Source organism: Penicillium vulpinum, assembly GCF_028829585.1.
Source record: "Penicillium vulpinum strain IBT 29486 chromosome Unknown utg000003l_segment0_segment0, whole genome shotgun sequence".
NCBI lineage: Eukaryota > Fungi > Ascomycota > Eurotiomycetes > Eurotiales > Aspergillaceae > Penicillium > Penicillium vulpinum.
The window spans coordinates 6,900,411-6,927,619 of record NW_026643243.1 but is presented as its reverse complement, the minus strand read 5'-3'; the positions used below and the strand labels follow the sequence as shown (position 1 = coordinate 6,927,619).

Below are 27,209 nucleotides of genomic sequence, written 5' to 3'. Positions count from 1 at the left end.
AAGAGACAGTGTGGGCTAAACGGAAGAGGCTCCGAATATGAAGACAAGAAAACGGCCCTCAACCGAGAGAGGAACAAGGAGGATATTCAACGCCAGAAAGTCGTGACTGGCGAAAACTGAAATCTGATGAGAACGATAGGAGGCAAAAATTGAACAATGCAAAGGGCCTATGCAATAGAAATAGCAGTCAAAAGGTTACGGAACCCCAGAAATAGCACGCGAGGCGAAGCTGATTTATTTTTCCATCTTTTGCCAACCGTTGAGATAAGCCATCAGGCCTACTCCCAATAGGACCACACCGAACATGGAGGCATAAGGGCTTGCTTCTTCCACATAATTGTATCGGTGGCGTTTTGTTGCAAAGGCCGTGGCAGCAGCTGCAGCATCCATATCCTTGCTCTGCGAGGTAACTGGATCGAAGCCCTGCGTCGATGGAGTCTTCGTCTTGGAATCCGTTAAAGTATCATCGCTCGCAGGCGAGCGTTCCAACAAGCCATTGCTTAGCTCGCGGTCGTGCGTATCAGTTTTCTTGTCAAGTGCCGTCGCTGATGCCTTCTCGGCGCGTTCCTGGCGCAAGGTTTCAATCATTTCGTTCAACGACTTGCGAGACTCCGTAGTCTCATTTTCGGCCTTCTCGGCGCGATCTTTGAAGGATTCCATTTGTTTTCTCATCGCTGCCATTTCTTCCATCATACTCTCCAAGCGAGTTTGAAGTTCAGCGGTCTTGTCCTCCACAAGAGCTTCTGGCTGGCTGTCGTCGGGAGTGGGAGTTTCCGAAGGATGGATGCCGTTGACCTGCACGGTTGCTTCTGTATTATCCTGCTCCTTCTCTCCGTCTCCGCCATTCTCTGAAGGGGGAATAATGCCGTTCTCGATTTGGACTTCTCCAATGTCCAATGCGGAGCGCATTTCCAATTCATTGATTTTTTCTTCTGCTAATTTGCGAGCAGCCTGCTCCTGGAACAGCATATTTTCTAATTCCTTAACACGTGTTCCATGGTTTTCAATCTCTCGCTTGGCAGACGATAGCGCCTCAATGAGATTCAAGATTTGACTGGAATCGCGGGAGACAGGAGAGCCTGTACCGCTCTTCGGTTTTTCCGTATCGCTGCGCTTCAGCGGCGAGAACGACTCTGAGATGCTTCGTGACAACGCATCGGGTTTCTCCGGCAGCGGCTGTTGAGGTGGAGGAGCGGGAGGATCCGAGAATCTTGAAAATGAGTCGACTCGAGGCATTTTAGGACGGCCGTTCATCTGGCGATGGGCGCTGTTCTCCAAAGGAGACGGCTTGGGCAGCTTTTCTTTCTCTGCATAGCCCGGTTTCATGATCGTCGTCAAAAATTCATCTGCTTGAGAAAGATCTGTTGTTTGTTGTTTTGCGGATTTCAGTTCGCCCTAGAATAAGTCAGCAACATGCAGTATTAAGATAGATTGTGGTTCGCACCGTGAGCCGCTTGACGACCTGTTCGATGGAGATTGGTGAGTTCCAGTAGTTCATTTGCCGTTGTTGATGTAAAGCATTGAGCTGATTGTTGGTAACACTCTGGGCACTTCTGCTACTTGCGTTACTACCGGCTCGACCGCGTATATGGGCAATCGGCTGACTCAAGGGGGAAGGGAGAAGGCCGCCCCCAGAGGCAGGATCCAAGTCCCCAAAGTTCAGATCAAGGATACTAGGGGTAGTGCCGTAGGTTCCAGCATGCTCAACCTTAGATGAAACTTTGTGATGGACGATGGTGGATTGATCCTCGCTGACGATATCGATGCCCAGCTCTAGGGTATCGCTTTCTCGCAGTTCGTGCGGCTCTGACTCGCGATTTTCAGGAGATAGTCGATGGCCGTTCACAAATGTGCCATTTGAGGATTTGACGTCTCGAATCCAGATTTTACCGGCCTTATCGGCCCATACCTCAGCATGCTGTCGAGATAGCACTTTAGAGTCAAAGAATCCATTGAGAGGTGTTGGCACGGTTTTGGCGTTTGTTTGTCGCCCGATTCGCAGGACCTCGGGGTAGTATGGTACATTGATCTGCTTCCTGTCAAAGGTGCCGTTTATTGGCAACAGAATCAAAATTGCCGGGTTCTCCGATGGCGGGCCGCTTGGCGCACGAACGCCATTCTGCTGCGATGACTGAGGCATATGTTGCGATGGGACAATGTTCGAAGGTTGATGCATTGCGGACATTGTCGAGGATGCACTTGGGCCTGACGAGAAAGCAGGCACTGCCTGAGATCGCGCGTTCGTTACTCCTGATACTGGCTCGGATTTCGAGTTGGGCCAGATATTCTTCGAGTACTTCTTTTTTGATGATGACCAAGTCTCTGATTCACTGGTCGAACTCTGCGCGGCATGGGTATCTTGGGGAGAGGCGGCCACAGTAGATGTGGAAGATGTCGAAGAGTTTGATCCCAGAGAGGAAGAGGAGTTTGAGCGTTGAACGTGTTTCCGTGGCATGAACATCCGTGAGACGTCTTCCGCGTTCACTGAAGACAGAGCCCCTTCTCCTCCGTTACTAGAGCTGTACCATCCCAAGCGAGATCCCGATTCAACACTAGGTGGAGATGCCACGGCAGTCATGGAGAAGGATGCGAATGGTTCAACTGAATGGAATATCTAGACGGAGCACGGAGCGCGTCCACGGTTGCGAATTTTAAAAGGGGCCGTATTCTGAGATAGCCTGAAGGGGGAAAAGACAACGTCTATTAATGTCGGTTTATGTCCGAGGGATGGGGATATTGAATTTGCGCAAGGGTGATTGGAGCTTTAGTCGCCCGACTAAAATGAAGACGGTCGCGTTAGTGCTGTTTGGGGGAGAGACAAATATATTGGCTCCTAGATCGAGGCAAGACCTCGACTCCACAAAAAATAGTACAATATTGGAATTAGGGAGCAAACTCACTTCTGAATTGTGGACTGAGAGATATTGAGGACTGAATAAAATAGGTGCTTCAAGACCAAGGGGAGTGTGTGGAGAGGTCGGAAATCATGAGCGACCGGTCTCACGCCAGGGCAATGACAGAAGCACAAGACGGGACTGCCGCCTCGGCGCAGGCTTCAGGCAGCCCTTTAGAAGATGTAACGGAAAAGAAATCAGAGATCGGGGATAGCTGCCATAAGGGAACCCAGGCAAGAGCGCAAGAGGGCCATTTCATTTCCTTACTCCCTTGACGCCGCCAGGCAAAATAGGTCACGTGCCAATATGGCACGTGTGCAATTCAAGGGCCCGTTGGAAGCTCACGTGACTAGAGCGGAGAAGCATCAAGCCGGGGAGGAAAAAGAGCTCATTCCCTGACTATCACAACGGGATCTTTCATTCAGCTCAGAGCTGCTGCCTGCTGTTCTTATCTCATTTACAAGCTTCGTTTTAGCTTTCCATAATGCCTGTGGTTGCTGGACCTCCCGCCCAAGCGGGCCCAGGGGGCGCTCCCTCAACTTTCGACAAGAGTATGTCATCTACATCCCTAGTGATATAGATCACACTCCGCTTGGTGTTCTTTATTTCTTGGGGACGCTATACAATGTGAAACAAATGTTCTAACAGATCTTAGTGAAAATGGGCTGCATGATGGGTTCCAGTATGTGATCACGAAACAACTGAGCCTTGTTCACCAAGAGCTTTTGCTAACATAGCTCCCCTCTCAGCTGTTGGTGGCATCATGGGCTTCATTATTGGTTTGTCGCGCTCAGTCCCCAAATGAAGATGCACTGTATAAGCTAACTAGGGGCAGGAACTGTGACCATCTTCCAGTATGGCGCTGGCCCCAACGGTGTCATGCGGACTCTGGGCAAGTATATGCTTGGTTCAGGTGCCACTTTCGGGTATGGTTGATTTATTGAGCTTGGAAGTTATACTACTTTGATTAAGAATCACTAGCTAATCAAATTTCCTTCAAATAGACTCTTCATGTCCATTGGTAGTGTCATTCGCTCCGAGGGACCTCGAAACGATGCCTGGCTGCGTGCTCGAGGACCCCCAATGATGCTCCCCCGACAGAACCCCCTCCGGCCAATGCGCCAGTGAACACAACTTTTTTTTTCTCGCAGTCTCAAGACTATATTCGGGAAACATGCGACATGACCACTCCCTGGCGACGTCCTTTGTACGATATAATCTCTAAGGTTAAGAGATACTTTTTTTTCTAGTGGTTTCGAGAGATAGGACAACTACCCAAAGATGGCTGTGACGGACAGATTCATGGGTACTTGCTACTTCAGCACGCGATGTACATAATCTAGCAGTTAACCAGAACATGGATGTTAAAGTTCAATTGCCTCAGTTGTCCCAACCATGTTAGGCGTTATTGTGACAATATATATCCTTGTTTTTTTTTTTTTTTGGCTTCAACGATCCAGGTCCTATCATTGGAAGGAAACTCCCGTGGGAACGGGAAAGTGCATGCAGCTCAAATGTAGCAATCTACAAAGTACTAGGTCAAAGATCCCTACATGTACCTATTGGCCCCAGCCTGACTACCCTTGTTGGTTCAAACCTAGAGCAAGATCTGGTTGGTTCTGAATGGATGACCACGTTGATTACCAAGCTTTTGATAAAGTCGCAGCCAGCTGCCCGTCATATTAGATGACTGAACTGGCGCTTATTTTGTTTCAGACCGGGCTTGGAAGTTGCGGCTCAAATGTAAACCTGGGGTCAACTCCAATCCCCACGTTAAACAGCATTCCAAAGGCTCGTAAACCTTGAATTTACTAGGATTCTCGTCTATAGTGATGTATCATTGTTTTCTGCCTTACCTTGATTATAATCACCAAAAGGTGTAGAAAATATCCTCAAAGCCCAAACACTCTCCTTTTAGAGGAGCCATATCCAGTTACAACTATTCATCAGATAGGCAGCTGTACCAGTGGTTTCCGTTTGTCCGGTAAATCCCGAAACCAGATGCAGAGATATTGGATTGCTGTTCCAACCGCTCTCGGGGAGTTCAAGTGGAGATTTAATCTCAGATTATTCAAAGCTGGAAACCATACATACTCTTTTAGATTGATATGTGCAGATATGCGGGTAGAACTTTGTAGAGGCAGAGTGCGGCCAACGAAGGCGACTGGATGTCACAGATATGATTGCAGTATTAGAAGAGCATGGGGAACAGATATCAGAAGTGTTATAATGAGGATTAATACCTTACTGCTTACTTTGAGCTCCGTGTCCTTAAAATGATTCACCGAAAACACAGTCAGACCCCCTATATGTCTACATACTCTACCGGATACAAAGCAGGTACATAGCTATGTACATAGGCATACCTATTCGCCAACCAAAGCGTAAAGGGGCACAATATACGGTGTAGGCGGGCATCTGTATTCCATTTCGATCCGTAGATTGCCCAATAATGAAAGACTTTTTTTTCCCTCCCAGGCCTAAGTTCACAGTCCAGTCTTGTTTTGATGGGCGCTAGGACATCCTTCCTTGCCATCCCAGCCCCCTAGCACAGCCAACTTCGTGATGGTTAATTATACCCATCCAATGAGAAATTGCTTAGGTGTAGGACATCATGTGCGGCTCAAATTTGTGGTATATATAAGAAAGTATCTCTGGTAGGGGGGTGCTTCCTTGACAGAGCCTCCGTCCCAACCTCTCATCATGACTACTCAGCTAGTATCTCGGGCCCTTCATTATAGCTGTACTTTGATAGCAAGTCTCTACATTGTGATCTGCATTTTATTTAATCGCGCCCCGGTAAAGAAAAGAAAGTCTCGCAAGCGCTGCAATCGACCCCGAGTTGTCTTGACTGCCTTGATCATTTTCACATATGTCAGTCAGACAGTTTTGAAAATCGCCACCGATGACCTGGACCTTTCTCAGCCGTTCCTTGTGCATATGACCTCTCAAGCAGTTGTATGGACTGCACTTTGGCTACGACAAAATCCTTCAAATTATGAAGTGGCTGGAACATCGCTGGTCACCGCTGGTTTCGAAGTTCCACTCCTTGCGCTCTCCTTGTGTCCCAAGCCGAGCCAGTGGGTACCAATCACGCAGATCACCATCTCAACAGTCCGGCTTGCACTGCTTGTATTTGTGACAAGTGCGATCCTATTTGAAACCAGACAGAGGAAGAAAAAGCCCTCTGAAGAATCGCGACCTTTCCTAAATGGTAATCATACAAGATATGGCGCAGCGAATGGCAACGACTCGGAAAATAGCAGCGAGGACTCCAAGAGCGAGAGCGATTCGGACACCGGAAAAACTAAGAATGATGCGGCCACACGCAGGAAAAGACTTCGCAATGAGAAATTACAGTCTATTGGGGGCTGGTGGGATTATTTGAAAGGCTTCTCGATCTTTTTGCCCTATTTGATCCCCAGAAAGAATCCCAAAGTGCAGCTTTGTATTGCTACCAGCATCTTTTGTCTAGTATGCCACCGTGCCCTGAATATCCTCATTCCTCAGCAACTAGCAGATGTGACCGATAGCATCTTTGCCAACAAAACCCCATATGCATCATTAGGAAAATGGGCGCTCCTACAGCTCATCCGTGGAGGAGCTGGGCTAGGATTGATTGAGTCGCTCGTCAAGATTCCAATCAGGCAGTTCTCTTACCGTCAGATTACCAACGCTGCCTTTGGCCATGTGATGAATCTATCAATGGACTTTCATATCGAAAATGACTCGGCGGAAGTTATGAAGTCCATCGATCAAGGTGGAGCGCTGAACAATCTATTAGAAGTTGCGATTCTAGATATCGTCCCGACAGTGGCTGACTTGGCTATTGCATGTGTTGTTTTCTATTTGAAGTTCAATGTCTACGCCTCCCTTTCTGGTGGTGGTAGTATCTATTGCTTATGTTGCGGTAGAGGTCTTTACCTCTAACTGGAACATGGACGCCAGACGTGAAGTTACACAGACACAGCGAAACGAAACTCGCATTATGCACCAGGCTGTGCAAGGCTGGCAAACTGTCACATACTTTAATCAATTCTCGTACGAGAGGTCTCGCTTTGGAGAAGCAGTTGACCTATGCTTGCAGGCTAGCGCTCGTTTTGGTCGACGCCGAGCAATCGGCAAGTCACTCCTGGATTTGCTCAAGCCAATTTGTTTCGTTGGTCTCTCCTCGCTCATCGTACATGAGATCTCTGTGGGACGTTCCTCTACGGGAGACTTTGTTTTCTTTATTCAGTATTGGTCTTCGCTCATCTCTCCTTTGGCCTATCTCTCTGCGCAATATCGTTGGCTAGTCTCTGACCTAGTTGATGCCGAGCGGCTACTCTTCCTATTTCAGTCTAAGCCCAGCGTCAATGAAAAGGAGAATGCCATGCCACTCAAATCTGGCAATGGCCGTGTTTCATTCAACCATGTTGACTTTGCTTATGATTCTCGGTTAAAAACTCTCAAGGACGTGGATATTACTATCGAACCCGGGACAACAGTTGCATTAGTCGGTATGACTGGTTCAGGAAAGACAACAATTCTTAGACTTCTTCTCCGGCTTTATGACGTTACTTCGGGCCAAATCGAGATTGATGGGCAAGACATCCGTGACATAACCCTCAGCTCGCTACGCCAGACTATTGGTGTCGTTCCACAAGACCCTGTCTTGTTTAATGCGTCTATCATCGAGAATTTGCGGTATGCCCGGCCCTTTGCCACAGATGAAGAGGTTCACGAAGCATGTCGTGCTGCAGCTATTCACGAGAAAATTCTCACTTTCGTGGACGGATACAACACCACCGTCGGAGAGCAGGGCGTCAAGCTGTCTGGCGGTGAACTACAGCGGATAGCCATTGCTCGAGTTTTCCTAAAGAAGTCACCGATTCTCCTGCTGGATGAAGCAACGAGTGCCGTAGACTCGAACACAGAATCGGATATACAGGTTGCATTGGATCGATTGAGAGCCAAGCGAACTACATTTGTCATTGCACATCGACTTTCAACCATTTCCAGCGCCGATAGGATCCTTGTTGTGCACGAAGGACAGATTGTCGAGAGCGGGTCACACCAAGAGCTGATGAAGAAGGAGGGTGGAAGATATCGGAACCTCTGGCAGAATCAGTTCGGGGGTGTCAAATGTGGGAAACCTGCGCTGTAGGCGAGAGATATAGAATGATTAGAGATAACAAGGCTGGGAAGATAATCTAAAATGGATGTACTAATTAAATTGACAATCATGATATACTTGAGCTTTTAATACTACATGCAATCTTTACTTGGAGATCTATAAGATAGGGAAGCATCCTATAGCCCATCACATATCGTATCGAAGATAGCGTGACCGGTAATTCCCAGTGTCATAGAGCCGAGGGTTTTGTCCAATTCTAGCGTCAGCTGCTGCCTATATTGCACGGAGATATCGTTATGTACAATATAATTTCCGTGCTATAGGTCTAATATATATGTAGAAACCAACAGATGTATCAATTCACGTCTGTAGTGTGTATCGGCCTCGGTTGTAGTTAAGAACATGTCATTTCAAGGATTGATAAACTGTTGATCTGTACTCCGTAGTTGCCGATATATATCCCATCTAGCCCTTACAGTATCGGGTTAAAAAACTGCTATTTCCTAAGCACAGGCTTATAACCAAGACCGAAGGGGCATCATTCAAGTAAATACTACTCCGTAGTAGTAGCTAAAGCACCTTAGCAACTAGGAATAAATACATCTACACACCCTAGTCTTTAGCTAGTACTCGTATAACTAATCAATTTGATTATTTCAATACAAGACCTTCGCCCTGAAAACGTTGCCTTATTTAATAGGCATTGATTACCCAGGTAAGATGCCTGGTGACCAACCAACCACCGTCTATTTGCCCTTGTTTTGGGCTATCTTCATGCATCTCCATGCACGCAATCTTATTGAACAGAAAGTAAGATTGAGCACTAAGCCAGAAAGGAATAATGACCATCCCTTTCCACTAGGTTTTAATCGCCCCCTTTCTTTTTTTTGTGTCCAAATGACCTTGACAGATTGGTGTGGAAGGATAATGATCTTAACTTTCAAGTCGATCGACACAGAGGTTCGTGTTCAGAGTGGGGGGGGGAGGATATGAGGCTTTGCGAGCCTAAAGAGAGCCCCTGAAAAAGACCCCTCTTTCAACAATGACATGTTCGTCTCATGCCAACTCAGCAGAACGTGTTCATTAAAATATACTATAACTAGTTAACTAAGATTAAGAATATAAATGACATAATATAGCCCTGGAGATAACTAACATAGAATGACTCACCGTTCCTCCCCATACACTTTTACAACATATGTACAGAGATTCCTAACACAGTAGGCTCAAGCGATGATCGTTCGTTCCTGAATGGAACCACGAAAGCGATCCACAGAGAGTACATGTACTAGAACAGGGGAGAAAAAAAAAGTCTGTTCTCAATAGTGTGGGGGCAAAATTGAGGCAAATTTCAGTCTTGGCCAACGGAGGAACCGGAATCATTTCACAAGGTATATGTACTTTGTATAAATTACAAGATCAAGATCCAAGTCAAATATCCCAACATATAACTATTGTCTGTTATTGTTATGTTGAAGATCAAATATCAACCACCTAATCACAGATCGTTGTTCCTGCGCATGATGCCAGGGGTCCGGAACCAACGGGAAGTCCCCGTGAGGGAGTGAGCACTTGCAGTAGTGTGATACTCAGTGAGAATCGTCACTCTATTATGTAAGGGTGATAAGAAAGAGTAAAACAGCAAATTAGACAGTAAAATAGGTAAAATTAGCCAGTTCAAGCAAAATACGGAGTAAACAAAGCGCTTATGGAAACACCTGGCGACAAAAATGGGTTCGTAGTTGAATGAGGAAATTTCCTCAACTGGGATTGGGAAGTGCCGAAATTACACCTATGGAGTATACCTAGGCGAATAATTCTCGTATTACTACCCTGCAACTGAGGGACACGGGTCTATGGGGCCAAGTGAAGGCGAACCCTCAGGCTTTCCTGATTGAAATTGGGAGATGCATGTCAATGAGAATATAAACATGTCTTTTGGTATTTGACAGTCTTTGACGGTCTATACGAATAAACACAAACTTCTACCCCTGGCGTTGTTAGTCTGTGCGGAAGGCCCTCTGGCTTTAGGGCTCCCAATTTCATAGTTCGGTCAGGATGGAGCCCAATCTTGCATGGTCTCAGGGTCCGCGTGTTCAACGAACCAATAGGAGAGTCATATTGCACTTGGAAATCAATAATAATATAAGGAAACAGAAAAACACATGCGCCACAAGGTTTCTTTGATGGGCGAATGGCTCGTTTTCCCCAGGTTCAAGGTGCTCGTGCTTGGTCTTGTTATTTAGCCTGCCACCCTGGTAAAATTTCCTCTTTTCCTTCTTAGGCGCATTAGAGATTTCTCTCATATACACTCATTTCATTCATTTTATACTATCTGAGCAGTGCTCTCCACGATCTTTACTTCGATTTTATTTTTGACGCTCACTCTTTTGCGATCAAATCTGAAACATACCTATTCGATCAAGTTCTCATACTTCGCGTCACATCAACGTTTCATCGCGAACCTTGAATCTAATTCAAATCACCTTGCTCCCTCATTCCATATTGATATTCACTTTTCAAATCAATTTGCAAAATGAAGTTCACTGCCATCATCGCCTCCCTCTGCCTGGTCGCGGCTCCATTCGTCGCCGCAGAGGAGGATATCACTTCAACTGCAACCATGACCATCACGAAGACTCTGATTCGCGTCAACTCGGTGACCCCAACTCCTAGTTCCGGCGCGAGTTCCAGCGCAGGTTCTGCAAGTGCCAGCGCAAGCAGTATTTCCACCATGTCTGCTTCGACTTCGACTCCTCTGTCTCACGCAACCTCCACCACTTCTTCTGCCGCTGCCGCCACCTCGACTGGCGCAGCAGCCAACATTGGCGCTGGCATGCCAGCTGCCTTGGCCGCCGCTGGCTATATCGTTGTGATGTTGGGCCAAGCCCTGTAATTGCACGCGATTTGGCGATTGACCAACAAGAATCCTTCATACAGGCAACGTTCATGAATCAGGGCTATTGCTAATACCGCTCCCATTCATACTGCATGCTGCCTTGTTGGCTACCGTTCATCTCCAGCAGAGCCGGGATCTTCTTTTCTTCTTTTTTTTTCTTCTTATACTTTCACATTTCTATTCCTCTCGGTTAGCTGGAGAACCTATTTTCGGAGAGGAAACGGTTTAACGCTTTTTCAAATACCCCCTTTTCTTTTTATTCATTATGAATTTTTTTGGACCGATATGAGTTGATGTTATTATTCACTTCTTCAAACCCCGTTTATTCAATTCGTTTGTCCATATACGTTGTCATGGGTGACTTACTTTGTCGGACTGGTCTTGTTGAATCCAGGACTTGCATGAGTCGGCTTTTGAGTCATTCACAGAATATAGGCACTTTTTTTTTCTTTCCTCCTTTGATACCCATTTCAACTGTGAATAGCAGCAGTAGCAAGCATTAGAAAAATAGAGAAAATCATGTCGATCCAACATTCCAGTGGGGAAGCCGTCAGCTCCGGGGTCAACTGATGCCCGTGCACGTGTGATCTGATCTGATCTTATCTTTTGATCTGATCTTTTTCCATTCCAACCTGGAATCTGGGAATTTTTTCTCTTCTTAAACATAAGAGGCCTCTCAATTGATACCATTCGCAGATCTCAACCTCTTATCTCCCCAATCTACCCCCCAATCGCGCTATTAGCGCGTTTGTTGACCTATCCATTGCGGGTCTCCACAACGCGTCGCGCAACCCCGAACACCAGATAAAACTGGGTTTGGATAAAATCCCAATGAGCCTGGTCTCAAACAACAAGAGACTGGTCTGAACCTGCGAACCGAAATCGCAATGGACAGCGAGATTCCTCTCCCACCGCCACGGCGAATCCGGCACCGCTCGCCAGCGACCACGAACCCCTCAACAGGCATAGCAGTTTCCTCGGTCCAGCGCGCGCAGCAATTGTCTCGCTTCGATGACCGCTCTAGCCAGCCATCTAGTGATCCTGCGCTCTTCTCCAGTGACGATATTCCAGCTTCCGGGCTGGAGAACTACCATGCGACAGTGTCAGGCGCGGGCCGGAAACGTCGGTATCGCGGGACCTGGTGGGGGGAACAGGTGCTAGATCCGAAGCGGAAACGGGCGGACTTTAAGGATAAGAGAAACGTCGACAGTGGTGTGTGGATGGGAAGTGATGAGTCTGGTGCTGACTCGCTTTTGCCGTCGGAGGATGGCTCGGCGTGGGGGGAAGACTTGCGCAAGTCTGTGCTTGATCCTAGAAAATCTGGCTCTACACCTTTCCTTGTCGAGGCGGAGAGCATACCTGCGCACACTCGTGTTGTGTTTAAAAGTCCTGAAGAGTCCGAGGCCCATCGGTTTGCGCGGGAGGTTGTCAGCGATTGCCTTGATAAGGGACACGAGAGCATTGATCTAGGGTATGTTTCAGTTTCATCTGATGTTTTAGTTTCATCCTATATCCCTTGAATCCGAGCCAATGATCCTAATGGCCCCTTTCTACGCAGCGACTTCCATCTGAAAACGATACCATCCGGTCTTCTGCGACCTCTACAACACCTGACGAAGCTTCCATCAGTCAAGGAAGCCCCAGTCTCAGAGAACGTCTTCACATCTCTGCAGTCATCCCTTCACATATATCTCCCCAACAATTCCCTATCAACCCTACACAACGATCTCTTCGAGCTCAACAACCTCAAAGTCCTCAGCTTGCGCAACAACAGGTTGACCGAAATCCCATCTAAAATCCGCAGACTGGCAGCACTGGAAGTCCTAAACCTTTCAGTCAACCAATTGACCTACCTTCCCTGGGAGATTCTCAAACTCACGCAGCAAGGTGAACTAAAACACCTGATCGTACGCCCGAATCCATTCATCCAAATCGAAGAAGCGCAGATCGCAGAATGGCACTACAAATCGAACTATAAAAAGGAAGCAGAGAACGACGAGGATTCAGAGAATGATGAGGATTCATCTCTTCCACTCCAATTCCAAGAACAGGAATCTTCTCTCAACGAGGGCTGGACCCCTATCTACGTCGCAACAAGCCCAATCACCTACATGAATATGGAGGGCAATACCATGGGGGACAGCTCATCCCACAACAGACTCACCCTCGCACCGTCAGGACCCGCATCACCTGTAAACAACGCCCCGTCCCTACGCGAAGTCGCGCTCCGCGCAGTGAGCAAGCTCCCCTACCTGGAACAAACCACCGACGAAGAGCTAGCTGAGTATCCGGCGCTGATAGTGCCCTTATTGCAACGAGCAAGGGAAGTACGCGCTGCAGGTGGACAGCCCTGCTCCGTATGTCAGCGAGAATACATAATTCCCCGCACAGAATGGATGGAGTGGTGGGATATCACTCCATGTGAGAATGGGATGAAGATGCCTCGCTGTCCTGGTGAGAAGCTTCGGCCTTTGCCGTTCAAACGGTTTGGTTGTAGCTTGTCGTGTGTGCCGGGGTCGTGCTAAACATAGCATTCATTGACTGCGCTTCTTTCGGGAATGGGTTGCTTCTTATTTTTCGGGTTTCACTTTGTATGTTTTTGACTTGCATGTTCATATGGATCGTGGTGCTAGGGCCTTGTATTTTAGTCATTGACCACAGTGTAGAAATTATGACAACGTATTTATCAACTTGTCCTCCGAGGTTGTACCGAAAATGGTTGGATATCACGTCAAACCGACGATCTTTGCCAACAATCGGACGCCAACTTCAGTACTCCGTACATTTGCTACCAATAAGGTCATAATTCCTTTCTGAAATGCAATAATAGGTGATAAGCATCAGGATTCAGACGCACAGACTGTATTAACTCCGTCGGAGTAGCCCTAAGTCCGAAGCTTGCGGTAGCAAGAATGGGATATAAAAGAGCCTTGCCATCCTGGTAATACTATATATCCTACTCATAAGTCTTTTGAAGATCATCATCACGACACAAAAGTCAGGCTTTCACCACCATCATCCATCATCCAACGTCAATCACGCAACAACCATGGCCACCCAAGCACCAACCTTTACCAAACCCAACCGCCCCCTAACGTGGCTAATAACGGGCTGTTCCTCAGGCCTAGGTCTCTCGCTAGTACGGGCTGCCCAATCAAACGGCCACACGGTAATCGCAACATCACGACAACCCTCTCGCACCCCAGAGCTAGTGTCTGAGATAACCCAAAACGGGGGCGAATGGCACGCACTGGACGTCGACAGCCCAACCGCAGCTTCTGAGTTGCTATCCAAACTCGAGTCTGCAGGCCACAAAATTGACGTGCTGGTCAACAATGCCGGAAACGCGATCCTCGGGGCAGTGGAGCAGTTCTCGGACGAGGAGCTGCGGGGCCAAATGGAGACCGTGTATTTTGGACCAGGTCGGCTGATTAGAGCTATTATGCCTGGGATGAGGGAGAGACGGTTTGGGATTGTTGTTAATGTTAGTTCTGGGGCTGGGTTGGAAGGGAGGGAGCGTATGGGTGCTTATGCCGCGGCGAAGGCTGCTATGGATGGTATGTGTCCTCGTTCTCTTTTTCTGTTCAGGGATGCCTTGTTCATGTATTAATGTGTATATTCTGCAGGGTTGTGCAAGGTACTCGCTAAAGAAGTCGCGCCATTCAATGTCCGTCTTCTGACAGTGTGGTTGGGAGTGTTCAACACGCAGTTCGGGACTAGTTGTCGTACTCCTGCTAATCCTTTACCGGCGGACTATGGCGGTTCTGTGGATACGCAGATGCTGGATGCTGTACAGGCTGGTAAGCATGTTGCTGATGGCGATAAGGAAAAAGCTGCCAAGGCGATATGTGAAGTTGTCGTTGGCGAGGGTGTTGGTGCTGGGCGTGAGAATGAGGAATTCTTGCTATTGGGTCGGGATATGATTTCTCGCATTAAATTAGTGCGTGATCGGCTAGATCATACGCTTGATGTGTTTGGGGATATTGCTGGGAATGTCTATATTGACCAGAAGGAATGAAGCTTTGGGTCTGGGTGTGTTGAATCGAGATGTTAGTCTGAACAGCATTAGTATAGAGTGGATATTTAGTTATGTCAACGGATATAAAAAGATATGGTTTGAATGACAGCCAAGTGTCAATGGAATTCAGGCATCCTACCAAAAACATAAGAACATACAAGTTTTGAACGATTGACCCGCGGTATATCCCAGCTGCTTCAACAATGCTTGCAGGCACTTTGCAACCACCGAACTGTTCTCACCCAACGCCAAGCAGATTCAAGTCATAACAAAATCAAAACCATCGCTAATACAGCATGCTTCAATACAAGGAGAGCAAATCCCAGAGGGTGGAGGGGGGAATGGTGAAAAATAACAAAAAAAAATCGAAAAGAGTGGATAGAATATAAATGTTAGCGATTACGATCCGCGCGAGCCTGGTGCCATATGGTATCACCGCTCAGAGCAGAAAAGCTAAGCGTAGCCAGGTTTCGCCAGCTTGACTGTGGGGCAGAATTTGCATGGTCGCTAACTAGACCTGCATTTTGTTCCGTATCTGAATCATCGTCATTGATGCCTTCAATTGGTACTGGGGCGGAAGATGCGCTGCCTCGAGAGATTGACTGGGCAGAGTGAACGTCATCATTGGACTGCTCATTATGACCCTGGGAATCACCGGATTGACAATGGGCCAATGAACGGACAACATCGCCTTTACAGATTGGACAAGTTCGTCGACGAGTAGTCAACCATGGGGTACTGAGGTGAGGTTAGTGAACGTCAGAACAAACCCCAACTTTTTCTATGTCACTTACATGCATTCCACATGGAATTCATGGCCACATGGCAATCTCATGACCCGACTCAGACCATCGACGTATTCCTCAAGGCATACAACGCATTCCACCTGCCTTCCTGTGTATTTGCGTCGCCACAAGGTAGATCCGCTTTGCAAGTTGCATTTCTCTTCCTTAGGCAGGACAGATGAGTCTAGCATAGAGCCCGAAAATGTTTGTGAACGTGACCTATTTGATCGCGATGCACTTGGTTGACTTGCATTGCCAAGGAGTGGAGAAGTTGGGGAGACAGGACCGGGACTAGGGGGACGTGTTGAGTTGGAAGATGAGGAAGAAGTGGTAGTGATTGTGTGGTATGTTCGGACAGGAAGCCGCTCAATAACAGACTTCGGGGCACGCCAGCGACGACGGCGGATTCGAGACCGGAGCAGCAGAAGGGCATAAACCACTGTTAGGGTGAGTAAAGGACTGACGACAAGGACCAATAGAGTATCGAAAAAGGGGCTGGTAGACATGCTGGTAGGTGTCATGGTAACCCAAAGACCTTCATGCTCGGAAGTCTCCCCGCTTAGATGGCTCGATGTGTGAGGATTATTCTGCATTTTCTGGTTTGCTGCAATGTTTTTCTGAGATGAGGGCGACAAAGAAGGCTGAGAGTCTTGCTGGGTATCATCTCCCCATCCAAAGTGACTTGAGAACCAGCCTTTTGTAGAAGAGCCAGACTTCCCATGAGTTCCAATAGATTCTGTATTAGACCCTTTGAGGCGCGCGTCATGAGAACCGGCACTAGATTTGTCAATGCTCTGATATTCCCCACTTCCTGGTGTGATGCTACCACCCTGAAGACCATTAGGCGAGGCAGCGGTGTCTTTATCCGCACCGGCAGTCTTGGAGGTATCCTTGCCAGCTACAGAGGTGCTAGTTGTCGGGGGTGTGCTACTCTTAGGGGGCATCAAGTCGGGATCTCTCCAGTCCTGAACCCCGATGACAAAGTCATCATCCTCAAAACTTTCAGGAGACATGTCGGCCTTGTGGCTGTCGAATGTGTCGTCCACTTTGGCCCGACCACGATGATTAAGATCCGTTGATTTCCTCGAAGCACTCGATGGGGCTTCTTTTTCATCCCATGAGCCTAGGTTGATCCAGTCAATGTTGCCGCTGCTAGGCGGACGTCGGCTGTCTTCCAGATGCTGCGAACCTCCGTTCTTATCGCACAATCCGAGGAAGGCACCAATTGCACGGAAAAATCCCCCTTTCGAGTGAGACGGCGCAGGTCTCCCCTTGGCTGCCGAATGGCTGCTGGCAGTCGGACTTGGAATAGTTGTTGTTGCTGTAGTGGTTGCTACCCGTTCTCTGTCGGCATCAGCTTGTCCTGCTAGCTTCGCTTGTGATGATTTTAACACATCTCCCAAACCGGCAGTTCCACTGGCATGTCCCGGAACCAATGACGATAGAAGATGCGCAGTAGTGTGTGATGTGAACAATGCCGGGATCGTAACGTTTGATGTATCGCCTCGCGCGTACATAGTGACCAAGTTGCCACCTCGAGTATCGTCGCCGACAATCAAAGCAACCCCTCCTCGTCGTTGTGCCCACTTGGCCTTCTCCAAAAACCCGCAGCCACCTCGGCTCAATAGCACCACCTTACCCTGGATTTCGGCAGTTTCCTGTAACGATTGGATGTCGGCATGCGCAGCAGGCTTGTTTTGGACGTAATCCCCATGCTTCTGACTCATCCCGGGGTTGGAAACTCCGGATTCAGGGAGTGGATGATGTAGATGATCGTCGGTGCCGTCGTTCGTCAAGGGCGGGGTTATTGGATCACTTCTATCGTTTTGAAGTGTAGTATCGGCCTGCGACACTGATCGCGGGCGGTTTGATGGTCGATCATTCATTGTGCTACCCCCGGAGATGCCGGAGCTCTGCTCCGCGCTCCTAGAGGTTTTGTCTTGTTTCTTATGATTGGCGCCCTCACCCCAGCCGGGAATATCGGAGCAACCCAGTTCCCCTTCCACGCCACCAACTAATCCCCCCTCACCAAAGCCACTTCCCACCCATAACTGACCGCTGAGACCTTTGGTTGGCAGCAGCGGGCCAAATGCCGCTGGTCGGGCAAGGAAGAAGGTCGAGTTGTCATCAGTGAGACTGATAATAGCCGACGGAGGGAAAAGGGACGATGGTATGTTGAAAGAAAAGAAAGCGCGCAGTCCAGTTGTCCGACCAGCGAGCGTATTTGGAGTTGCTACATCGGGTGATGTAAGTGCGGAAAAGAAGGTGAGGAGGATCGGAAAGAAGATTAGGCAAAAGAGGACGAGGAGCAAGCGTGGCGGTCGCATGTCTCTGAAAGATGGGTTTCAAGCACTTTAATCGAAGAGTGGATCGATCGGGGCTATCTAATTACAGCAAAATGGTGTGGACCGAGTGAATGATAACGATGCCAGCGGCTCCGCTGTACCACAATACTTTAGGGTGGGCTTTCTATGACCAATCCAACGGTTGGCGGCAAGCTAGCAGGCGGCCACTCATCGAGCGCAATGAGCAGCACTACGGCTGGTTGAAGAAAGTCAACAGATGACAGCCAGCGCGAGCACAGGGGAAGTCAAAGCGAACAAGGAGACAAGATAGAAAAACAGAGGGGAGTCCAAGTGAAGTCAGTCAGGTGGAGAAGGGGAAGTGAACTCATGATGTGGATTATCTAACCCCGGCCCAGCGCCCAGGTGACGGCATGCCCGCCGTGTCATGTGTTTGAGGCCTGAGACCTGAGGCATCAGTCTGGCCTGCCTCAAATCACATGACCTGATTAAGCATAACTACATCCATAGCATGTAACCTTGGAACATTCAAAACAACCTTAGAATGGCACCAATATTAGAGCTTGATGCTATAATAGCTTATTCAAGCACTTGCATAATCTTGAAATCTTCTCTTTATAGCATTGGGTGCTTAAAAGCTCGAAAGATGCAAGATACAAGATATGTTGAGAAAAAGACTCCAAAAGTATTGTAAGAGAGATTGATAATTTGTCTAGCAAATTAATTCAATATCAGAATCTATTAACAAGACAGAGAGATCCTTTAAATCTCGCAATAACAGACATATATTGTTGATATAAAGTTGATATCTGTTCCAAGGTTCCCGACCTAGAGCTACCGCTGATCATGCCATCACTCCAGGAAACTACGTAATCCAGGTAATCCCTGCCGCCTTTTCGATATTTGGTTTAAATGGCATTATATACACATACGTATATCATAGACTATAGTACGTTACGGCAGCTAGTTAAGTCTTCTAGTACATTCTACGTTATGCAATATTTGACATAATATAATAATATAACTACACACCCGTAAGATATTTTTGGACTTGACGATCGATAAGGCGTGCCCCACTTGCCATATACGGATTAGCGTTATATACATGACGTAGATATTTCAAAAGGGACTAGCGTAGATTAAAGAAATCATTCTAGAATCTCTTTGTCTGTCTTGAATACGTCTACTAGCAGTTTTATGTGAATGATAAGTGTACAAACAACGCCGCAGACTCTTCCTATTTAGCTTAATATAGACCAGTAGCTAAGCTTCCGCCCAGATATAGCAATGCCCATCTCGGAGAATTATTGGTACGAAATTATACCCACTTATGTAATATAAATCCCAGCCCTTCAGGGTGTCCACAGGTGCCGTGTGGATCTGGATCTACAAGGTATCCTTGCAAGAGCTGGCTCAGTGGCGTTCTTTGTCTTATAGATCCGGGCCATGACGATGAATGACATTGATAGCTCTCCTCGTTTTCGGCCAAGAATACTGATCTGTATGTGTAAACCCGTTTGGAACGTCATGACAACCGTAAATGGGACAATGAAAGAGCTTTGATCCATGTCTCATGGTGATCTTTACTCATGTAACCCCCCGCGTTATGGCGTCACTCAGTCTCCGCAAGTAGAGATCTATTCATGATGTGACTAAGGCAAGCAAAGACAGTAAAGCATATAAACTGCCTACACGAAGCACTTTGTCTTTCATTTTTTTTATCATAAACCATCTGAATTGAAACCCCAATTCAGACTTCAAACATCCCAACTATTTCCACCAAAAAATTCCTTACTATCACAACATAGTACTACACCCATCATGTCGAGCATTATCCACAAAGTCAAGGATGCCGTGACCGGTCATCATCATGAGGAGTCAACCTCGAACTATGACTCCTCCAAGGCATCCAACAAGATTGATGGTTCGTTGTTCCTTGTAAAGCTACATCCCACAGATACTAATAATTCTATTCATACAGATGCCCGTGATACTTACGGATCCTCAAACAACACTGCGGACAACAGCAAATACACTTCTACCAACTCAGGGTCCAACACTTATGGCTCTGGCTCTGGTGCCGGCTATGAGAACACATCCACTGCCGGCTCTGGAGGCTACGGCACCGGTGCTGGCAGTGGCCAGAGCGCCGGCACTGGCGGCCTAAACTCTGGCTCCGGCTATGAGAACACATCCACTACCGGTGCTGGAGGCTACGGCAGCAACACCACTGGCCGCTCTACCGAAGAAACCGGCTACGGCTCCAGCACAGGTCACTCTTCTGGGCAGACCGGCTATGGCTCCAGCAATGCTGGATCTGGAGGTGATAAATTCGGCAGCACCACTGGCCGCTCTACTGGAGAGACTGGCTACGGCTCCAGCAACCCTCTATCCGGTAGCGACAACTATGGTAGCTCCACCGGCCACTCTTCTGGACAGACCGGCTATGGTTCCAGCAACACTGGCCACTCCACCGGCCAGTCCGGCTATGGCTCCAGCAACCCTCTGTCTGGTAGCGACAACTACGGTAGCTCCACCGGCCACTCTTCTGGACAGACCGGCTATGCTTCCAGCAACACTGGCCACTCCACCGGCCAGTCCGGCTATGGCTCCAACAATGCTGTATCTGGAGGCGACAACTACGGCAGCACCACTGGCCGCTCCACTGGACAGTCTGGCTTTGGCGCCAATGACAACTACGGAGGTGGAGGCAGCAGCTACAACGCACCAACCTCCAAGACTGGAAACACCTCTGGTCCCCACGGATCTGACCTGCTGAACAAGCTTGACCCCAGTGTCAACGCGAAGGATGCTCTCGGCAGCCAGCGCAACTACTAGGCGATTGATTTATGAGTGTGATATGAACCTTTACGAGCTGTATTCCTAAATTTTGATATTTTATGAGAATGATCCAACAATATCAATATTCTTTCCCGTTTTATCACTGTCTGCGAATCTATCTTTTCAGTAATTGTTTTTTGGTATATATACTGCATAGGTATTTCTTTCGTTGACATAATTAATACTTACTGCAAATCTATGCACGTGACCACCTTTGCCCTCAATTAGCCTCTTCCCAGACAGAATCTGCATACAACGTCAAAAAGTAACAGATCAAAAATGATGTAAATGAGAGGTCCGTTCGGAGGTATTATGATATCCGCCACGCCTCTACTCTTCCCTCAGGTATGGCGCACTTTGTGTTGTAGGTCAATGGTCAGAAGGGGAAACATATATCGGTTTAATCTTCGTTTCAATCCAACCAAATCTAGGCCAAGAACGAAGAAACTGCTAGTCTTATTCTCTGCATAGCGATCATAAGACACTGTAGCGCTGCCTTGATGGAATACCTAGATAAACTATAGTGTGTCGCTATGGTTCTGCTGCACTATATCTAGAGCGATCACACCAAGATTCATGCAGCTGTCTAGAGTCACCAACAAGCATAGAATGAATAATCAAACTAAGTTTTGCTATTAGTCAAGACAGGACAGCTCCTGGTGCTCTGTATCCACTTCGCTAAAGTGAGCAGAGCATAGGCATTACAAATATTATACGTTTTTTCGTCTGGAAATCAAGACTAGTACCTAGTACGAAAAGATTGCTTAAACCGAAGAAGAGAGAGAGAGAGAGGACAAGAACAGTAAAAAAAGAAGTTCATAGACCCGAATCTGGGTAAACTATCTCACATGAAGTGGAAAAATAGAGGATTCGTCAGAAATACCAAGGGGTAGTGAAGCAACCCCAAGGGAACAAAAACCAACAACGCAGAGCCATCAATATATGGTTGATCAAGTCAATCGCCAAGACGCCGTGTAGATTTGTCCGTCGGGTATGCGAATGCATATTACAGAAAGGGTAATATTAGGACAAGAAAAAGAAAAAATGCCACGAAAGTATCATGAATTTCGGAGCTGACTTGGAATTAGCAGGACACGAGGTTTACATGATGGTCATTCAATGCTGCGCAGGCAAGCACAGTCCGGTGGGGATGGAAGGCAGTGCTGGCAATGGGCGAGGATCGGTTGTGATGAAGGAAGCTCGAGTATGGCTCGAACGTAGAAAGGTAAGTGCCGTCCACATTGAAAGTCTTGACTTCGTGACGATTTGTACCCCTAAGTCATGTTAGCATTGAACAAACAAAATATAGAAATATTGCGGCCGAGGAAACTTACATGCTGAAGACAGGAGCATGCTCATGAACACTCAAAGTGCGCAGGGTGTCTTTGGTAGCATAGATGGTGGAGATCGGGCTATCCATGCGAAGATCCCAAAGTCGAACCTCACCATTACGGCCACCTGATATCAATTCTCGTAGACCACCACGCTGCATATGGACATTTGTAATCCATTGCTTGTGCTCGCGCCAAACTTTGACCATGGATGTGGTTGGCTTCAACCGTTGATCAAAGACTCGGACAGCCCCGTCACCGAAACCGGCAACGAATATGTTGCCTGCTACTTGGTCAGACGTCAAGGATGTGATGCAGGAACCTGATCGTGCCGGAATGTCCTATAATTGAGCTTTTGTGAGTAACGTGATATATATGTGAGACAAGACATCAAAAACTTACGTTTGTGCACACCTCAGTAGCAGCATTCCAGACACGGATAACCTTGACATCACCCGCAACCAGAGCTTTGCCCTGACCTTGCTGCCAATCAAGCACAAGGCCTGCGTTGCGATTGCTTGGAAGCAATTCAGGGAGGGCCCTGAAGGCTGTGACCACTTCGATATTCTTAGTAGTCTCGTAGTGGCGGAAAAGTTTGATCACACCATCAGAGGATCCAGTCATAAGCAATGCCTGGTCGTCCTCGTTGATGTATCGAACCTCGTTGATTTTTGATCCGGCCGGGTTGCCATTTGAGAATTGGTTAAGGCGTTTATGGCTCTGCCAATCCCAAATTCTATACGAAACCAATGGTTAGAAGAACATCAAAGACAAGTGACTTGCTGGTACTTACGAAATTGTATCCCGGTCATCTGCGACAGCAAGGTGGTCCTCGAATTGATGGAAGCACATCTTGTGGGGCTGGCTACCATTGGATAGCAAAGCAACCGAGTTATCCCATCGGCTCGCTCCAGCCTTTCCTTTGAGGGGCTGGGTCTCGGCGATGATCCTTTCATTGCGGCCGCGTCTCCAGAGGCGCTGGTTGTAGTCCGAGCTACCGGGCTCATCCGGCTCGTTGGGCTTCATTTGGGGCTCCCGGAAATACTGGTAAATGGTGAGTAAATGTAGGTAATAATGGTTGTGGGACTTGATGGATTCAAAATCCGGGATTACCTCCGTGGACCAGTCTAGGAATCTACTATTTAGGGGAATAATCGGCACAACATCCAAGCCTTTGGGTTCAAAGCCTCGGGATGTGGGAATCGGAGCCTGGTTGTATGCCGCTGCGGGAGCAACATGATCATTTACTTCAGGGGGTCGAGTCCACTCGGCGGGGGCCCGGCCGCGGGGAGTAATTGTCATACGGCTAGTTGAAGGCGAGGGAGGGTTCGAACTATCTGAAGATGGGTCTCCTGTTGTTGAATTGCCAAAAGCAAGGTTCTTCAGGGAAGCAGCGACACTGGCAGTTCGCCTAAAACCCAAAGAAAGATAGCCTTCTTGTTTCGAGGTTGCTGCTCCAGACAAGGGAGGTGTCGAAGGCGGCACAGTTTTCTTTGCCTCGGTTCGCTCGCGGGTTTGGAGTTTTGTCAACCCTGTGATTTCCAGAATCTCATTCTGAAGCTTGTTAGTGAGGGGCGCCATTGGAGAGTCCAATAAAGCAAGGTGGATGTAATCAACGATAACGGCAGCATCCTGAGCGATGTCGGGATGAGGGTCAACTGAGAGAGCTAGCAGCTGTTTCCAGATAGTCCCGAACGTCGTATTGCGAGACAGCTGGGGCTGTTTCGCATGAGAGACTAATGTTCCAGTCTTTCCTTCGGGGCGACTAGTCTGAGAGGTTTCGCTCTCCAAGCGATGAGTCAACGATCGCTTTTCTTCCTCGAGCTCCTCAAATGCTGCGACCAAGAATTTGTTTTGGTGACGTCTGACAAACGTTGAGAAGAATACTAGCAGCTCCTTCCTAACAACTACACTTCCATCGGCAGACATGGGTAAGACTGCCAGTGCTAAAGTCTCCTCGATTTGTGCAACTTGGTCTGTCAGATCTGGAATTCCCAAGAACGTCGTCACAGCATGAAGCATAGCAGCACGAACTTCGGGTACGGGGTCAAAATTCAACTCGCACAGCCTTGCGGGGGCTGCACATCGAATTCCCATCCACTTTGCTTCAGGGAAATCGCACCAGAGCATACTGAGACATAGACAAGACCATTGCCGTAGCAGGGGATTTTCCACATCGCCAAGATGCCTTAGGCACGAATCAAACAACTCACCAGAGAGGCAGACGTTCTGTCCCTGGGGGTAGTTTTTGCAGAAGATCGAGACTATGAAAGCACACATGGCCCGGTGTTCGCTGGCATTTCCCACAGGAATGGGCGAAGAAGGGTTCAGAATTGAGATAAAGTAGTGGATGCCGTTGTCTTTGAGTAGATCGTTTTGTACAGTGTGGTCGACTGCCATAATTCTCGCCCAAATGAAAACCATAACAGGCTTCAATTCTTGAGCAGCTGATTGCAGCAATTTAACGACATAGGGAAAGATGCCAATACTGAGTGCAAGGTGGACAGCCCATGGACCGAGGTCCAAGAATTTGCTCAAAAGGATCAAGGCCCGCAAGCGGTGTGCCTGACTAAGGAGCACTTGGAGGACAATAGGAAGCTGATCTGGCGGATTCTTCTCAGTAGGACCAGAAGAGAGATATACCTCAAAAGCAGTGAGTTGCTCGGCGAAGAATGTGGAGTGTTGGTACTCGTACTGTCGACGCCCTTCTTCTTGATCAATGAGAGCAGGTAACTGAGATAACACCATCTCGACTGCAAGGTCCCAGCTTTTCCATAGAGGGTGATGGTGTGTGTCTGGCAACTCGGGCGAAGAGATCGGATGGCATTTGTATGTGCGCATGATGCGTTCACTGAGCAAAAAGTTGCGGAAAAGAGCAGCAACCATTAGATCCTGCCGGAAGAGCTTCTTGAATAAAGCCCGAGGTAAGGTGTTCCATGCAATCGTATCGGTAATTGCAGTGAAGATCCAATTCAATTCTCCAAGAGGACTTCGACGATCTTGAAGTCGACCGGGAACTCGGAAGTCATCAATGGAGATGTTTGTGCGTAGAGGGTTCTGCAAGATAAAAAAGCGCAATGCAATTTCAATCGGCGTTGTTAAGCAACAGGTGAATAGGTCTGCAGGTAGGTCGGGATTGGTTGGAAGGGACTCCGTCTTCTGGCACGCAGCGAGGAGGATGCAGTCACCATAATTCTGAATGACAGCATTCGGGTCTCGTTTCTTAGTCTCAATATTCTCTTTCTCATGCTTCTCCACGAAAGTATGGAAATTTTGGACAATGTTGCCCGCATGTGAAACATCAAAGACAAAAAGACTAGGCCCAGCTAACCAAGACTGCAGATCATACAGTGGGACAGGGATATACTGGGTATAATTCTTGTTGAAGACCCAGATTTCACCCGACTGAGTTGGCAATGGCACTCCGTGTCCATTGTAATGTAGAAGTACTCGCTCGTCCTTGGCATTTCGGCGAAGCGAGATACAAAATTTCTTGGTCTCGTCAACTGATGGATCTAGATACTGTTTGTATCTTGTCCGAAGACTCAAGGTCTCATATTGCTCCTGTAGTTTCTTGCCGATCTGCTCCATGATCTTGTTTTGACCACCGCCTGTGGTAGAAGTCGGATCTACCCAGCATTCAAGCTTCGATGTTGGGTTAGTCTTGACCACATCGGGAGGGTCGACTCCAATATTCAGGCATATGGCCAGAGCCGCAGACACAGTTTTCAGGCGATCTTTCATGCGCCAGTCCTGACTTGGCCAACTCCCAACCGGGTCTCTAGGTATACCGTTGGTTTCATGGCGTTTTTCAGTGAAATACATGTAGAAATTCTATATCCAGCGGGAATTGTGTTAGCTTCTGGAAAGTCACGACCAGAGTGGTCATGCTCACCGAATGCAAGATTTTGAGATATTCGCTGGAAGTATATTCCTCCTGCCATCCATGCCGCATAGCGAAATCTTCATCGTCATCGCCTGCCACTTTATCAAAGGTTATCCGACTTGGTCCATAGTCACTTTTGGCTCTCTTCAGCATAGCTGGTCGGCTACTCTCCGATCTCCGAGGTGATGGGCGGCGGGGCGGGATTTCTCCGATGGCACTGTTGTCGCCTGATGAGCTGGTTGGGCGCCCATGTGGCGTCAGTGTGGACTGCTTGTGTTCAACTGCTGTGAGCGAACGCTGATGGCCACTCAACGGAGCTGGAGATCTTTCGCGGGTGGGAATCGTGGTCTCTAATTCGGGACCAAACGCGACCCGGACTGATTTATTCGGATTGCGACGCGAGGCCGTTGACCCGTTGGTCGTTTGCTGTGAGTTTTGTTCCATATCGGTAGTGGGATCCCTCATGTTGTATGATCATTCATTGTGTTACGCGAGTATGGGGGAAGAGGAAGGGTTGCAACGTATGTCAAGCCAAGCTGAGAGTATCCCCGGTCGATAACCGGTCACAATCAGTTAATTTCCTCCGTCAGTTCGCTCGAGAAGGTTTGGATGTTGTCGACTGAAGCTGGAGAGGAGACCGATGATGAAATGACCTGGGTGATATTGGAGTTGGTCAGAATTGTGTGAAACAGACTAGTCTCAAATTGCGACTGTCCTGGAGATATTCCAGGAGCGCAGAGAGAGCTCAGCGCGCAGCCTATGGATTCTGGTCCAAAGAGAGCTAATCTGCTTGGTCTAGAGCGGATGTGGTCCGGAAAGGCGAGGGCTGCTATGCGGAAACACAGATATTCCGGGGATTACTCAGAAATGATGTCTTGGCATCTAGGAAGTATAGCTACGTAGTAGACTCAAAACGCACTTCAAACGCATCGTTCTACAACACGACGCAATTATGAATTCCACAGGGGTAATAGCTCCTTGTTCCAATATAGTCAGGTTTTAATGCCTGCCTAATCTACATCACATAATATGGCCTGCTGTTCAATACAGGCACAGGAGTTGGTTACATTATGGGGTACTACAACATAAAATAAGGTCCACCTGGGGCAAAAACCTTGCTAATCAGGTATATATAC

The 27,209-nt window shown here is 47.9% G+C and overlaps 9 protein-coding genes across 9 annotated transcripts; 6 read left to right on the top strand and 3 right to left on the bottom strand.

The window, feature by feature from the left end:
* Positions 1-234: 234 nt before the first annotated feature.
* N7479_007656 (uncharacterized protein) lies at positions 235-2,578 on the bottom strand (the record flags this gene model as incomplete). Its single annotated transcript, XM_057255350.1, has 2 exons — positions 235-1,395; positions 1,445-2,578. 2 exons carry the CDS (start codon positions 2,576-2,578, stop codon positions 235-237), a joined length of 2,295 nt encoding a protein of 764 aa, XP_057109212.1.
* An 800-nt stretch (positions 2,579-3,378) lies between these two features.
* On the top strand, positions 3,379-4,022 carry N7479_007655 (MGR2/ROMO1 family protein; the record flags this gene model as incomplete). Its single annotated transcript, XM_057255349.1, has 5 exons — positions 3,379-3,445; positions 3,550-3,576; positions 3,644-3,673; positions 3,730-3,820; positions 3,899-4,022. 5 exons carry the CDS (start codon positions 3,379-3,381, stop codon positions 4,020-4,022), a joined length of 339 nt encoding a protein of 112 aa, XP_057109211.1.
* A 1,575-nt stretch (positions 4,023-5,597) lies between these two features.
* On the top strand, positions 5,598-8,040 carry N7479_007654 (ABC transporter ATP-binding protein; the record flags this gene model as incomplete). The annotated part of the gene is made up of 2 exons (XM_057255348.1): positions 5,598-6,783; positions 6,809-8,040. The coding sequence occupies 2 exons, from the start codon at positions 5,598-5,600 to the stop codon at positions 8,038-8,040; spliced, it is 2,418 nt and encodes an 805-aa protein (XP_057109210.1).
* Positions 8,041-10,546: 2,506 nt separating this feature from the next.
* On the top strand, positions 10,547-10,906 carry N7479_007653 (uncharacterized protein; the record flags this gene model as incomplete). The annotated part of the gene is made up of 1 exon (XM_057255347.1): positions 10,547-10,906. One exon carries the CDS (start codon positions 10,547-10,549, stop codon positions 10,904-10,906), a length of 360 nt encoding a protein of 119 aa, XP_057109209.1.
* An 890-nt stretch (positions 10,907-11,796) lies between these two features.
* On the top strand, positions 11,797-13,434 carry N7479_007652 (leucine-rich repeat domain-containing protein; the record flags this gene model as incomplete). Its single annotated transcript, XM_057255346.1, has 2 exons — positions 11,797-12,380; positions 12,468-13,434. 2 exons carry the CDS (start codon positions 11,797-11,799, stop codon positions 13,432-13,434), a joined length of 1,551 nt encoding a protein of 516 aa, XP_057109208.1.
* Positions 13,435-13,958: 524 nt separating this feature from the next.
* On the top strand, positions 13,959-14,927 carry N7479_007651 (uncharacterized protein; the record flags this gene model as incomplete). The annotated part of the gene is made up of 2 exons (XM_057255345.1): positions 13,959-14,466; positions 14,536-14,927. 2 exons carry the CDS (start codon positions 13,959-13,961, stop codon positions 14,925-14,927), a joined length of 900 nt encoding a protein of 299 aa, XP_057109207.1.
* Positions 14,928-15,319: 392 nt separating this feature from the next.
* N7479_007650 (PA and RING finger domain protein) lies at positions 15,320-18,039 on the bottom strand (the record flags this gene model as incomplete). The annotated part of the gene is made up of 2 exons (XM_057255344.1): positions 15,320-15,665; positions 15,722-18,039. The coding sequence occupies 2 exons, from the start codon at positions 18,037-18,039 to the stop codon at positions 15,320-15,322; spliced, it is 2,664 nt and encodes an 887-aa protein (XP_057109206.1).
* Positions 18,040-19,836: 1,797 nt separating this feature from the next.
* Positions 19,837-20,853, top strand: N7479_007649 (uncharacterized protein; the record flags this gene model as incomplete). Its single annotated transcript, XM_057255343.1, has 2 exons — positions 19,837-19,939; positions 19,997-20,853. 2 exons carry the CDS (start codon positions 19,837-19,839, stop codon positions 20,851-20,853), a joined length of 960 nt encoding a protein of 319 aa, XP_057109205.1.
* A 1,087-nt stretch (positions 20,854-21,940) lies between these two features.
* N7479_007648 (ubiquitin-binding TORC1 subunit KOG1) lies at positions 21,941-26,538 on the bottom strand (the record flags this gene model as incomplete). The annotated part of the gene is made up of 5 exons (XM_057255342.1): positions 21,941-22,130; positions 22,191-22,528; positions 22,590-22,923; positions 22,981-26,021; positions 26,083-26,538. The coding sequence occupies 5 exons, from the start codon at positions 26,536-26,538 to the stop codon at positions 21,941-21,943; spliced, it is 4,359 nt and encodes a 1,452-aa protein (XP_057109204.1).
* Between the last annotated feature and the right edge of the window lie 671 nt (positions 26,539-27,209).